The sequence below is a fragment of the Pleurodeles waltl genome, chromosome 9, assembly GCF_031143425.1.
Source record: "Pleurodeles waltl isolate 20211129_DDA chromosome 9, aPleWal1.hap1.20221129, whole genome shotgun sequence".
Classification (NCBI taxonomy): Eukaryota; Metazoa; Chordata; class Amphibia; order Caudata; family Salamandridae; genus Pleurodeles; species Pleurodeles waltl.
The window spans coordinates 1,140,414,535-1,140,429,997 of record NC_090448.1 but is presented as its reverse complement, the minus strand read 5'-3'; the positions used below and the strand labels follow the sequence as shown (position 1 = coordinate 1,140,429,997).

General features: G+C 44.5%; 1 protein-coding gene across 2 annotated transcripts in view; it reads left to right on the top strand.

Annotated features, from left to right (window-relative positions):
- STARD9 (StAR related lipid transfer domain containing 9) overlaps window positions 1–15,463 on the top strand; it is a 327,608-nt gene that overhangs the window by 29,844 nt on the left and 282,301 nt on the right. For both annotated transcript variants that reach the window (XM_069208915.1, XM_069208916.1), the window contains exon 2: window positions 9,227–9,296. In XM_069208915.1, coding sequence (XP_069065016.1) covers window positions 9,227–9,296 — 70 coding nt within the window. The remainder of the gene's footprint in view (window positions 1–9,226; window positions 9,297–15,463) is intronic.

The following is a 15,463-nucleotide window of genomic DNA, read 5'->3' as shown; positions in this document are numbered from 1 at the left end:
GTAGCGCAGAGGGTTAATATGCCTGCTGCAAAGAACAGAACTATATTTAATGTGGATAGCTGTGTGGATTAGTAAAGCCAGTCTTTACAGGCGCTTCAAAACAAATGAATGTATCTGAAAGGGGGGCTATGAAGAAATGAGGGACACATTTGCCGGGTGGTAGTGAGGCAATCTGAGGAATTGATAATGCAGTGGGGGTTGCCTAAAAAGACTGTCGCACAGGGCGACACCAGCGTTAAAGCTGGCCCTGGGTACTACCCACCTGAAGGGACTCGGCTGCCATTTTGCTTCTTTCGATTACGGCCCAGGACACCCAGATGCTCAGCACTGCTCTGAAGCAACAGAGCGCTGTACGGAGTCAGTAATTCAGAAGAAGGCGAAGAGGGGAGCAGGGCAGCATCTAAAGGCAGGGTGTGTTGGGGTGAGATCCAATCAGTCAATCCAGGATTTGTAAAGTGTGACAAATCACCTGTGAGAATTCAAGGCTCAGAATTGTAGGCACTGAGAGATGAACTGATTTGCCCAAAATCGCAGGCTGTTGAGCCGACCCCGAGACTCAAACCAGGTTCTCCAGCTCTTAGGTTGACCGCTTAGGCTGTTACGCGACACCGTCTCCCCAGCGGAGGGTGAGGCAGTGGGGAAAGAAGCAGAGTTGTGGGTGGGAAGGTCAAGTGTGGGAACACCTTAGGGGGATTGCTATCAACTGGTGATTACCCGGCAACAAGGCACTGATTGAAATCATACGTTTTTAGGGTCGAGCCTGCGAGTGCATGCGCTAGCGCTTGAGTTTCGCTTGCGAGACCGTTCTGTTTTCGGTACAGGACTTGGAGCCCGCCTGTCGCTCACCATTTGTTTGTTTGCGTGGCACTCTTCTTTACAGCCTCATTATTCGTCAAGGCATGTCTGTCATCATTTCCGTTTCTCTGTGGAGCAGGAATCAAGCACTAATTGATTTTAACTTAATTAGTGCCCGTCCACTGCTCCCGACATGATCGAGGTACTATATTGTTCTAACTTTTTGTGACCCACAAACAGAAGGCTTGTGACTGGCAAAAACGTGCCCAGCAGGACAAACAAAACTGCAAAGATTTATTTTTTAAGCTAACTTTCTTTTATTTTATTGTCGTTTTTTCTCAGTTTCCGCTCATGTTTTCTTTTGTTTTTGCTCAAAAGATGACAATTAGCTTGTTTCTAAGTATGCGAGACCTATTGCATTGCAAATGCTTGTCAACTCCTCGGGCTGATAACCTGACAGATACAAAACAATACGTGAGATAACAAGCTCACGGTGATGTATCTTGGCCTCCTCTAGTCTCCACCGGGTCCCAGGAAGCTGCTCATTGCAGGGAGTGAAGGAAGAATAAAAGAGGGCAGGGACAAGGTGCTAAGAATGCAGAGATTCTGGGTGAAACGCGACCCGCACTTCAGTCAGCAGACAGGAATCTCCCCAAGTCTGTTCTCCAACTTGAAAGTGTAGAAAAACCAGAATTAGCGCGTCCGACCTGTAGCTGGAAGAGTTTCCATTGCTCCAGTGTTTTCCTGCTTAAACATTATAATACACTGAAAAAAGGCTTATTCTGGACTTCTTGTGTCCATCTGGCACACCAGTGGATGCTGCCTTACCTCACTGTAGGGAGCACTGACCCTGGGTAGGCCCATTCTTGAAAAGGACTCTGACATGTTGATGATGAGCGAAGCATCTGCCGAAGCTTGAAATTAGACTAAGGATCTGAATGCCGAGGTCCAGGAGACGTCAGCCCATCGACCAGAGTGGATATCACAGAACCTCAGAAGGAGCAGCATATTTTAAGTGAGACACTGTAACAAGATCAATAAGTGACATCAGAGCACTCAAACACTGCAGTGGGACTATAACGAGGCTTCTGAGTGTACGAAAGAAGAGGAGAGATTCAGTGAAAGTCTGCAGGGCCAGTCTTGAAAAATACAGGAATTCAGGAGCCAGTTCAGTCAGTGGGAGTGTGTGTGTGTGTGTGTGTGTGTGTGCAAGTGGCATTATTTTGTGGCTTCCTCTTTTAGACATTGTTCAAGGTTGGTCCCTTTGGTGATGCTGGGATCTCTGTATGGCCTGTGGTGGCTACAGTCATCAGTAAGTGAATTATGGAATAAAAAGGACAAAGTGCCATCTTGTCCATGAACCGCCTGTGCCGCAACTTTGTGCTACAGCCATGGTGGGACAGTGTTATGGGACTAGGGGCCAGATTTACAAGCCCTAGTGCCTCCTTGCGCCACATGAGTGTAATTTTTTTTACGTTGATGTGGATCAAGGAGGCACTTTTCGCCACGCCGTATTAACAACGTGGTGCAGTGCATGCATTGCGCCACTTTGCGACCCGTTGCGCTACATTATGCTTGCATCAGGCATAATGTATGCAAGGGTTGTTCCGGCATTAGGAAGCTCGCAAATGATTTCACTGCGCCATTTTTGGCGTCATTTTTAAGGCCTGCTCATAGCAGGTGTTAAGGTGATGCACCAATTGTAATTAATGGGCCTCCTTGCACTTTGCTGCACTAGCATCAACAATTGATAGTGCAGCAACGCCCCACAATAGCGTAAAACATGTTGACGCTAATGGCCTAATGTGCGCCATGGTGTGCCCTATTGTAAGTACAGCATAAACATGGTGTTGTTGGTGGGGCGACGCAAGAAAACTGGCGCATCAGCACTGATGCTCCAGTTTCTTGTATATATGCCCCTCGGTGTCCAAGAATCCCCCAGACCGACCGGGACACACAAACTATGAAGCAGGACATACTCCAGAGCTGGTCCTCCCGATGGCTAGTTTTACCCCACCCTCCGGCACTCACTTCATTGGCCTAGCAGAGCTTCAGTGATGCAGTACATCTTGCTAAATAGTGATCAAAGCTCACACCTTTCCTCTTTTACCGATTTTTTAAAAATAAACAGAGTCAGAAAACAAGGTTTCCTTTTTATTTCTAAAAATGGAAAGCAGTTTGGGTGATTTGCTTTAAGACATGACTAGCAGGTCAATAGTTGCGCATATTGTAATGTGTAATTGTAAATTATATTTAAATAGCACTTACTACCCCTGACAGCACAGGGAGTTAAAATGGGTAATATTTCATAATAAAGCTTGAATAGGTACAGATTTCAGCATGTGCATGTAATGCACAGCTACCACCTTTATATAAGTGTATTTTTGTACCTCATTCTGTTTCTAAGGACCCCAGTACAAGTACTCTGGTAATCGATCAGAATTCCTGCACCCAGGAATCATTAATACAATAGGAGTCATTCATTTCTGGGTGTAGGATTCCCACTCTTATGTGGATTTTTTTTTTACTGAGGATATCAGTGTAAATCAATGTTTCCGCAGAGATTTCCACATATTTTCTCCACTTTTTTCCCACTCAAATGTTGCCAGGTTAGGGATGTGAGAGTTTTCCTACAAAACTCGTAATTTCGATTACTTTCTGCCAGATTAGAGATTTCCTCACAATTTAAATGATGAGCACCAATCAGCATTAAAATCTACCAGCACACAAGTATGTGTCCATTTATCAGTTTAAATATAAAGATGTAAGGGCTTCAAATACGTTTTTTTTTCAGAGCAAAAAATAATATGCCTAAATACTAAAGTAACTAAGGATAAATATTGCCTGAAGTGTAAAACAAGCATTGGCAAAGCCAATAGGTCCAGCATTGTTGACCTATTGCCTTTGTCAGTGCTTTTTTGCCCGTGCTATGCAGTTTCAGTTAAAAAAGAGATCTATGCTCAATGCCATGGCTGCTGCTGCCGGCCATGGCATTCTGTAGAGGTGCGAATGCTTGATAATGTATGCACATGCTTGCATCACTATGCATTGAATTACACAGGCAGCATTTTCTATATAAAGTTCACCAATCTAAGATGGCAGATGCCACTTAGAGTGGTAAATTAAAAAAACAAAAGTTTTTTTTGGTTTTGCACAATGCAATTTTTTGACTTTTTCAAAAATGAAAAAGAAAAATATTGACTGATAGTAAGGTTTGGAGGAGCAACAGAGAAGTGTGTGGGAGAAGCAACAAAGAGGCGGTGGGGAGTGCGAGGGTTGAAGCAATGGAGGTGCACAAAAGCGCTGCAATGCAGAGTGGCCCCGCAGCAAATCACAGTTCCCAAGTTGTGAAAAAAATAAAAATTAAATGAAACTATGTTTCAAGTACCACGAGGGAAAGGGAGCTATGGAGGAGAGGGAGGATTGCGGGTGCAGGGGTAAGCAGTGGGGGATGGGCAACGGATGTTTGAGGAGAGACGAGCAGCGTATGAAAGAGCCAAAAAATATATGCAATCTCATGGAGCGTTTAATGAAAAAGAAAAAAGCAGATCACTAGAGAGCAGGAGTGGCTCATGGAAAGGATAGTAACAAGGCTGTACTCCAGGAGCAGGGCAAACACAAGAAGAGGAAATCCCTCTTTTGTCGTATGTGTATGCACATCGCACATTAACACGATGGAGATGTATAATTTTGGCATTATACGGTTTATAAACATGGATGTATTGTTGCAATAATACAAATAGAGAATTATTTGGAAAAAAAGAAGAGGAAAGCAAGCTGTTAAATAGGAAGCAAGTAAGTGAGTGACAACAAAGCCAACCAATTATAAACGATAATTGGGGCGGGCTTAAAGCCCACTGTAAAGTTTTGTTATGCTCCACAGGAAGCCGTAAAACCAGGAACTCTAGTCACGATGAGATGAATCCAGAATAAAGATAAAGGAATTACATGGAGAAGAAAGGGCATCTTTTGCCACATTTTTTGCCCTCTGTCGGTTTTGTTGTTTCGGATTATTGCTCTGCATAATATGTTCTGTACTACTGTCTCCGCTCTGGGAGTGGGAACACTAGCTAACATACGACTTATTTGTTCCTGGTGTTATAGGCTGCAAGGGGAATGGACTCTTAGAGATCTCCTGACAAGACGAAAAGTCCCTCCCGATACCCAGAAAGGTGGTAAATGTTCTGTATTGAGGACCCAAATCTATTCTGTATTTTCTCCGGGTTCTCTCTTGAACATTTCTGTCTTGCGATGTTGATATAATTAAAGCATTTAAAATAAATATTTAAACAAGGAGAATTTGTTAAAAAGAATAAATAAATATTCTTTCTTAATTAGACTTCCATGGATATCTTGGTTATGGGAGGTACAATGTTTAGTGACTTCTCAACAATGTATCAGACAGTGCCACTAAACCGGAATGCCTGTGCCTTGCAACATATTTTTCCAGGTTCATATAATGCCAGTAACCCAGGCGTGTCCGGCCTTTCCAGATGTATGTCAGCTCCATCACTAAATTTGTTTAACATGCCTGGAGAGCTTTTCAAAAATCTGCTGGATGAAGAGGGCATCACTGTCCACCAGTATTCTGATGACACTCAGCTCTAGCTGAAAATGTTGGCTGTGCCTTGCGCCCGGGAAGCTTAATCAACTCGATTTCTTCATTAGATCAATAATTAAACTCCTACTATGCTGTTTCCCCTTTACATCCTCTAAATGTTCTGCTTCTCTTCAGTCCTGACATTTTCTTTAGGCTACAAATGGAATGTCCTCTTTTTTGATCTCCCCAGTGAAAAGTCTCGGGTTTGTCTTAGACTTTCCACCATCATATCGCTAAATTAGGGCGAGTCAGCAACTTTGAAGCTCAGACATCTCAAACAAGTCACATTTTTTATTCAAGCTTCTAGAGTTCCTACAGTTTCTGTGCCACCTCTCATCTCTGAGTGCTAAGTTAAAGTCTTGTGGTGGCCAACAGACGATGGATAGTACTGAGTCTGTTGTGAAATTTATCTCATAGAAACATTTGAATGACACTGCCCAGCTTTTTTTCTGTCTGGCCTTTGAGACAGCTTCCGCAAAATAAATCGTACATAATATTTCTATAACTTTCATACTTAATATAAATAATTTAGAGGGGTTTTTGGTCAGCAGGCTTCATCCATTGGTCAGTTAAATTGTCATTCACATTTTGTTACCGCCCACTACAGCATTCTGCATGGTGCAGTGGGTCAGCCCTCTTTTCCCATTGGCTCCATTCACTTTGAGTGACCTCATAAAGCCTGTGCACACTGTTCACCTGATCCTAAAATAGTTCCTTTCTCTTCGCTAGCAAAGCTAGTTTAAAATGTATTCCAGTAACATTTGTTTCCTTTTTCGAGTTGCTGTTAAAAATGTTTATCAAATCAAATCAAATCATTAACATTTATAAAGCGCGCTACTCACCCGTGCGGGTCTCAAGGCGCTAGGGGGAAGGGGTTACTGCTGCTCGAAGAGCCAGGTCTTGAGAAGTCTCCGGAATGCGGAGTAGTCCTGGGTGGTCCTGAGGATGGTGGGGAGGGTGTTCCAAGACTTGGCCGCCAGGTAGGAGAAGGACCTCCCTCCTGCTGTGGAGGGGCGGATGCAAGGGATGGCGGCGAGAGCGAGGCTGGTGGAGCGGAGAAGACGGGTGGGAGCGTAGAAGCTGAGGCGACGGTTGAGGTATTCAGGTCCCTTGTTGTGGAGGGCTTTGTGTGCGTGGGTGAGGGGACGGAAGGTGATCCTTTTGCTGACGGGAAGCCAGTGCAGGTGTCTCAGGTGTGCGGAGATGTGGCTGTTGCGGGGTATGTTGAGGATGAGGCGGGCGGAGGCGTTTTGAATTTGTTGCAGACGTTTCTGGAGTTTAGCGGTGGTTCCAGCATAAAGGGTGTTGCCGTAGTCCAGGCGGCTCGTGACGAGGGCGTGGGTCACGGTCTTTCTGGTGTCGGCGGGGATCCAGCGGAAGATCTTTCGGAGCATGCGGAGGGTGTCACTGTAATATTATAGCAGCCAGCGATTTAAGTGGTTCATTAGGTGGTGGTTTATTCTTGTCTCCTTGGGAAAGAATAGTATTAAAATGGATGGCACAACTAGAAGGCACATTATTTAAAAACAGCCACATCAGTGAATGTTTTTCACATTTTAAAATGTGTGTTTCAAGCGTATAACTAGGAGTTTACATGCCAGCATGTATTCTTTTTATTTCTGTGGCATATGCTACAAAAAAAATAAGAAAAAATATCCGCGATCTTGCTAAAGTCAGACCTGCTGCTGTCTTTACATATGGTAGTTTGTGGATAGTCTAAGCTTAACCTCAGCCTTTCACCCTCTCTTATTCTGTTCAGGGTGCTTTAAAAAACTTTTAATGCAAGCATATTGAGCGGTTTCAACAATGCTTCCTGGTTCTTCCCTAATAATCTCCCTTCTTTTTTGAGTTTTGAGTTTTTGGCTTAGTATCGCCTTTTAGGAGCTTTCTGCCAATTTTTGTGTTTTATGGTGATTTTGTAAAAGCCTTGCATCCTCCAACGGCTTGGTCGACCTTTTATCGAGTTCTTGGTAGAGAGCTAAAACGTATGGATATTTTTGTAATGTGTTAGTGTTGTGTCCGTAGGTTCCTGGTGTCATGGTGATGTGATGCCTGTAGTTTACTGATGTTATTGTGAAGGTATTGTATTAACAGAGAGAACTCTTGGTGATGGCATCACATCAGTAGCTTAGTGACATGAATTGTCATATTTTTGACTATCACCAATCACTATCTTGCCAATTTGTCATGTCCTGTCTGTGGTTTATGGATATCTTGATGACACTATACGCCACTAACCTAGCAATATATACATCCTCATCATCGTTGTCATGGAAATCTTATGTAGCAGTGTTACATTAATGTCAATAACATCGATAGTCTATCAATATCCTGGTAATGTGATATATGCCAATAACCTAGGGACAGCTTGTGGATAGTCTACACGCCCCTAACTTACTGATATTTCTGGGATGTCATATCAATAAGAAACATCTAGTAGGGTAACAGACTCAGTGCCATAAATGGCAGTAAAAGAAATACTAAGGATTAACAAGAACACACCGCCCTGTTCAAAACCCTAGATCAGATGCGCACAAAGCAAGATGTAGAACCAACATGCTCAAATACAGCTGGTCACCAGCCAACTCACACGGTATAGGTGCACTTCACACAAGCTCCCGCTGAAGAGACGTTCTAGCACCAGCACTTTAAGGTGAGTTAGAAATTCTGAAAAGGAACATTTTTTCAGCTTATGTGTAGGTATTCTGCAGTGTTGTGATGTGATGCGGGTTCTACAACCTCTCGAGGATATGGGCTGGGGTCCAAATACTTTTTGGGGGGTTTCGCCTACACAGCTCTTAGATGTGCTTACAAAATCTCTTGTAAACAAAAAGAATCTTAAAACAAGCTTATAGCCCGCCCATTTCTTACTGTTGGTTGGCTTTCGCATCTCTCTTGTTTCCTTTCTTCTGGTTGATCAGCGCCTCCTGCTCCTACATGCTTCCTCCAGGCCATCCAGTGGCGGTCCCTCCTATGGAGCATGGACCTAATACTGCTTCCTGTCTGCTGCCAGTCTCCTTCCACTGGCTGCTGGCTCCTGTCGATACTTTTTTAAACTTTTCAATGTACTTTCTAAGAGTGCATGTCTGCATCTCCTTGTTTTGCTTACCCCATCCCACCCTCCATAGTTGTTGCCTCCTCCAATGGAAAGGTATATGATGCGGCCAATGCTGTCAGCGTCATAGCACTTTTTTTCAATGCTAACTTTGTCATAGCATTTTTTTCTTTACTTTAATCCATGGTGCACAGCAGCCTGCGTTTGCAAAGGTTAAACCTACAGGCTTTGCCAATACTTGTTACACTACTGAGGAGAGTCATTGTGGCTTTAGGTAGCACATGAAAGCTCTAGTGCTTTCTGCACTCTGCTCAGGTACCACAGCTTGCTCCAAAAGCCCAAACCCTCTTTAGTTCCACGCCCCACCCAAGACTCCACCCTCTTGATCACGCTTAAGGACACTTCAATTGTCATTTCCACATCACACAAAAATCTTGTAAACCAAGCTAACATACAGTGGCATATGGCACAGTCCCACTGACTAGATTATTTTTGGCATGCTGATACATATCATATTTTTGGAGAACTTTGCCTTTTTACGTATTCATTGACTGTACCCTTGACCTACTTTTTTTCAGTTTTAGATAATTTTCAATAAATAACACGTGATCCTAAACCTTGTCTTGTAGAGCACTCTAACTGTGCTCCCTTCCATGATTGACAATGTACTTAAAAAGCATGACATTTAATTGGCTGCATCTTTTTTCTTCTGGGTTTCTGGGGTTATAAACTGATGTGTGTTTACAAATGTCTTATTTTCTCTTTTTTTATTGCAGAGAGACTGCAGAAGAAACCAGCATAATTGTCGAAGTTGATGGCAATTCAGCGAAGCTGAGGAACATAAAAGTAAGTCGACATCTTGCTCCAGTGATTAGACACCCTCAAAGACCCCACAGACCCCCAGCTCCAAAGTCCACAGTCTGGGAGGGATTAACCAGGGACTTCAAATCACCAAAGTGCCGGGCCAGGGAGCATGGTCTAGCCCAGTGGTTCCCAGCCTGTGGTCCTGGGACCCCTGGGGGTCTGCAAAACCTCTTCAGTGGTCAGCGACTGTTCAGAAAATGAAATAATATTAACAGATTAGGTTCCCAGCTTTCAGTAAAGACTCATTGGGAGGTCTCCAGATTCCAATAATGGTTCAGTGGGGGTCCTGGGTTCCAGTAATGAAAAAGTGGGGGTCCACAGAACTCAAAAGGCTGGAAGCCACTGCTCTAGCCCTTGTCCCACACTATCGTCCCATGGGCCACTAAGGGGATATTTAATGGACACAGCGTGTTGAGTTATTAGTATTTGTGTAGCCACTTCTACCGGTAGTATGACATCAAAGTGATTTCTTAATCTGGATGTGGTTTTGTTACGGTTCTGGGATTTATATCCATCTTTCGAGTGATGGTTGTTTGGTTATTTTGAGTTGTGTGTTAGTTGAGATTTGCTAAATGTCTAATTTAATAATGGTTCACATTGGATAATATGAAAATGAAATGAGTTCAGCCCTGTATAAAGACGCAGGGTTCCTTCTTTGTGCTTTGCACGCGTGGGTTCGTATTCCATCCTCGTCGCCAGTATAAAGACGCAGGGTTCCTTTCTGGTACGTCTTTATTAAGATAATCAACAGGACACAGCATCTGCCAGTCTTCCTAAATTCCTTCCATGTTCCGCCTCTAAGCGACTCCTCCACTTTCTCCTACCTGCATTCCACCCCGTCGCTACGTTCTTTCCCCATGGTTACCCGCGTGGTGGGAACCCGCACCGCTCACAATATCGTTTTATACTACATACTAAGACCCAACACCCTGATGAAGATCTTTCTGGTATATTTAGCGTGGATGGGTATGCCGAATGACTCTGACATTCTTCGTTGAGTAGAGTTTTTGCTTCACCATTGCCTGGTCTATGCAGGTTGTTTTTTAGATGCCCTCTCTAGCCAGGTAAATAGCAGTGATCTGATGTTGTTCATGTAATGGTGTGCTATACCTGAGGTAGCTTTTTCCTAATGGTATGGAGATGTATGTTTGTGTGGTGCGGAGAGAGTGTTGTTGAGTTGGCAGTGGTTGGCCGCTATATGGCTGTGGTGCCTTGTCGTGTGCATGAGGGCTCCTAGCATGTTGTGTTTTAGAAAGAAGAATTAAAAGTGTGATTGGAAGGTGCTGTGTAGTGAGTATTTTTGGGTGGAAGAGGAGGATGCTGTTGAGTTCCACAAGAACTGACTAAACATCTGTGCCGCGGTGGATGTGTTTTAGGCGCTCTGTCGCGTGTTCTCCTGGATTTTAGGGCGAGGCGTGTCATGTTGGCAAGTGCTGTTGTGAGCACAGTTGCAACCATCTACAAGGTTTATCAGTGTCATGCTGGGTGTATACAAGGTGATCGTGTCTAGTGAATCTGTTGGGAGGTTGTGTGTTGTAACATGCATTGCTGCTTGGTGGCAGGGTGTTTTTTGTCTCTCGCCTGCGTATACAAATCTATATAGCGCCAACCTAGCCTGAGAGGCGTAGAGCACACAGTGGCATGTCTGCACACACTTGCGAGGCATGGATGCTGGCAAAGAGGTGAAATTACAACAATTTAGTGGATTATTAGCTGGAGCAGCGGTTAGAGTTGGTGACATGAGCAGGAGGTATGCAACATTACAAAGGCAGGGATATTACCTATACTGCTGTACATTTACATCAAACGGGAAATCAAGGTTGACAACCTGAGTAAAACTACACAACCTTTTAAAGGCCCAGATTTTACCTGCCCGTTCGGGGGCGAAAGAGACAACATTTTCTCAGAGGGGTTCACACCCCAGGATCATTTTATGCTCCTGAATGGAAACTACAGAAAGAAAACAAGACTCTCAGATCAGAGCCCTTATTCCTGTCAGTCTTTCTTCTGTGTTTATGACCTCTAAGACAAAGGGCAGCAAAGATAGTGCCTTGAATTCCTAAGGCCAAGCAAGGGGTAGGAGGCGCTATTTCTTGACGTATGTGGGGTTCCCTTATAAACAGAGGCAGGAAGTGAACAGAGTTTGTCAAGCCATTTAGCTGAAAATCTAACTGACGCAGAAGTACCCCAGGCAGAGTAAAAAGCCTCCAGCCTACACGTGATTGGCTGTCACACTGGCCGCTCTCGTTTTTTGAAAAACATCATATTTCGAAAAGCCAAGTTCTGCTGTGTTTTTTTCAGTCGCTGGTCTGCCTGTGACCCTGGGAGTTTCTCTGGTCTGAAGAAGCCGCCTGCAATCTCTCAGAGCTGTCAGTAAACATCCAACCGCCAGAGATGCTCAGCACGACAGGGGTCTGGAAACATCTGGGCTGCGTTACTGCTTTTTCTCGGTTCCCCTCCTCTGGCCTGGTCTGCAGCGAGACGTCCTTGTAACTCGGGGCTGTGTTCCCCAAGCTAAAGATTGCAGGAGACAGGAGGGAGAGCCTGGAGGAAGGGAAAAGTCACTTTTAAGGACACATTGTCCAAAAATAGTCACGAAGAAGGAGACAGTTATCCTGAGCTCCAGGCCGGCATCTTTACTGGATGGGAACAGAAAAGCCAATGAGACACCATTTAAAGCACCAGTGAATAGAAACACTTCTAGAAATTAATGCTGTTCAGTTTTAACCGAACTGTAAACAGCTGGCGTTGTTGCATTAAGGGTTTAGTGCAGTTTGAAACAGAAAGCGTGTAAGGTTTTTATTTTTTTATTTTATTGTGCTTCATCTTAGCAAACGGACAAATTGACTGGATGTAAACACTGCACTGTTTTGCCATGCTTTTGGTGGGCAGACACGGAGACCGGCCATAAAAATACTGCACCATTAGTGTCATGCTCTATGCAGGCAGACACACAGACCTCAAGTACTGCACTACTTGTGTTTTGTATATTGTACAGAAACACATAGATTGTAAACGCTGCAGAATTTATGTTATGCTTCAGTCAGTACACACTGCACTATTTGTGGTGTACTTATTGTGGATAAACAGGCGGCCACACTGTAAACATTGCACTATTTGTATTATGGTTTGTGTAGGGAGACACATTCTAAATACTGCACTATTTTTACCATGCTTTAGACAGAGACAGACTGTAAAGACTGCACTATTTTTCTCATTCTTCATATACACAGACATGGACTCAGGATGTCAAACATCGCGTTATATTTGTCGTGCATTACGTAGTTAATCACGGACACAGGCTGTAAATGCTTTATGTAGATAAACAGGCGGCCACACTGTAAACATTTTACCATTTGTATTGTGGTTAGTGTAGGCAGACACATGTAAACACTGCACTATTTTTTGCCATGCTCCATGTCGGGAGACACAGAGACAGGCTGTAAACACTGCACTATTTTTTGCCATGCTCCATGTCGGGAGACACAGAGACAGGCTGTACTGAGACAGGCTGCAAACACTGCACTATTTTTTGCCATGCACCATGTAGGGAGACACCGAGACAAGCTGTAAACACTGCACTATTTTTGCCATGCTTCATGTAGGAAGACACGGAGACAGGTAGTAAACACTGCACTATTGTTTGCCATGCTCCATGTCGGGAGACACAGAGACAGGCTGCAAACACTGCACTATTTTTGCCATGCACCATGTAGGGAGACACCGAGACAGGCTGTACTGAGACAGGCTGCAAACACTGCACTATTTTTGCCATGCTTCATGCAGGGAGACACCAAGACAAGCGGGAGACACCAAGACAAGCTGTAAACACTGCACTATTTTTGCCATGCTTCATGTAGGAAGACACGGAGACGGGTAGTAAACACTGCACTATTGTTTGCCATGCTCCATGTCGGGAGACACAGAGACAAGCTGCAAACACTGCACTATTTTTTGCCATGCACCATGTAGGGAGACACCGAGAAAGGCTGTACTGAGACAGGCTGTAAACACAGCACTATTTTTGCAATGCTTCATGTAGGCAGACACAGAGGCAGGCTGTAAACACTGCACTGTTTTTACCATGCTTCAGGTAGGCAGACACAGAGACAGGTTCTAAACACCGCACTATTTTTGCCATGCTTCATGTAGGGAGACACCGAGACAGGCTGTAAACACTGCTCTATTATTGACATGCTTCAGGTAGGCAGAGACCGGTTGTAAACACTGCACTATTTTTGTCATGCTTCATGTAGGGAGACACCGAGACAGGCTGTAAACACTGCACTATTTTTGCCATGCTTCATGTAGGCAGACACAGAGGCATGCTGTGAACACTGCACTGTTTTTACCATGCTTCAGGTAGGCAGACACAGAGACAGGTTCTAAACACTGCACTATTTTTGCCATGATTCAGGTCGGGAGACACCGAGACAGGCTGTAAACACTGCACTATTTTTGCCATGCTTCATGTAGGCAGACCTAGAGACGGGTTGTAAACACTGCACTTTTTTGCCATGCTTCATGTAGGGAGACACCGAGTCAGGCTGTAAACACAGCACTATTTTTGCCATGCCTCATGTAGGCAGACACAGAGACAGGTTCTAAGCACTGCACTATTTTTGCCATGCTTCAGGTAGGGAGACACCGAGACAGGCTGTAAACACTGCACTATTTTTGCCATGCTTCATGTAGGCAGACCTAGAGATGAGTTGTAAACGCTGCACTTTTTTGGCCATGCTTCATGTAGGCAGAGACAGGTTGTAAATACTGCACTTTTTTGCCATGCTTCACGTAGGAAGACACAGAGACAGGTTGTAAACACTGCACTTTTTTGGCCATGCTTTGCGTAGGCAGACACAGAGACAGGTTGTAAACTCTGCACTATTTTTGCCATGGTTCAGGTAGGCAGACACCATGCTTCATGTAGGCAAACACCGAGACAGGCTGTAAACACTGCTCTATTATTGACATGCTTCAGGTAGGCAGAGACCGGTTGTAAACACTGCACTATTTTTGTCATGCTTCATGTAGACAGGCATCGAGACAGGTTGTAAACACTGCACTATTTTTGCCATGCTTCATGTAGACAGGCATCGAGACAGGTTGTAAACACTGCCCTTTTTTTGCCATGCTTCATGTAGGCAGAGACAGGTTGTAAACACTGCACTTTTTTGCCATGCTTCATGTAGGTAAACACCAAGACAGTCTGTAAACACTGCACCGTTCGTATCATGCCGTGTGCAGGCACACACACACAGACTGAAAGCACTACACTACTTGTGTCATGTGTATTGTACAGAAACACAGACTGTAAACACTGCAGAATGTGTGTTTTGCTAAATCACATAGGCACACACACTGTACACTGCACTACTTGCGTTATACTTTATGTTGAGAAACACACGGACGCACTGTAAACATTGCGTCATTCTATTATGCTTAGTGTAGCCAGACACACACACTGACAATAGTGCACTCATTGTGTCATGTACTGGGGGGGTGGGGGAGCCAGAGTGTCCAGGGGGCCATTAGCATAGCACGTGTCCTCGGCCCTAGCGCACGGAAGTAGATGGTTCCACTGGCTTCTGTTTTGAATGTGCCCCCACCCCAGGACTCAGGGCCCGGTGTCACTGCACCTGCGGCACCAGTGGAAGCCACGCCCCTGTGGCGGGCAGATAATTTAGCTAGGAACACAGAGAGCTCCCCGTTATAAGAAGTTCTGTCATGTGATATAATTTGTATATTATTTAGTATTTGTATAGCGCCTAATTGTCACTTGACGAGGAGTGATTGCACAGAGGAGTCCAGATGCGTGGTATAAATGTGCCTGGGTGGAGGGTATCCTTAGCGGAGAAAGCTGAGTGTGTCTGGAGTCCGATATGCCCCTAGTGTGCCACTGCGAAGTGTCGCCGGAACTACAAATGCCTTATAAATGTGTGTTACATCGTTGGTATTGTACCAATTTCCCAACCGGCATGGGGTGACTGGCACGCGCACAGTGACCCTTGCACCTGCGATGACTCTGTGACTTGCTAAACTTTGGTGCCTGAGGGTCCTTACAATGTAAATTCAAGTGAAGGCAACATTTACCGGGTGAATTTACCAACACAGATGCAAATGATTGTTTCAGAAATCTCCCCCGTGTC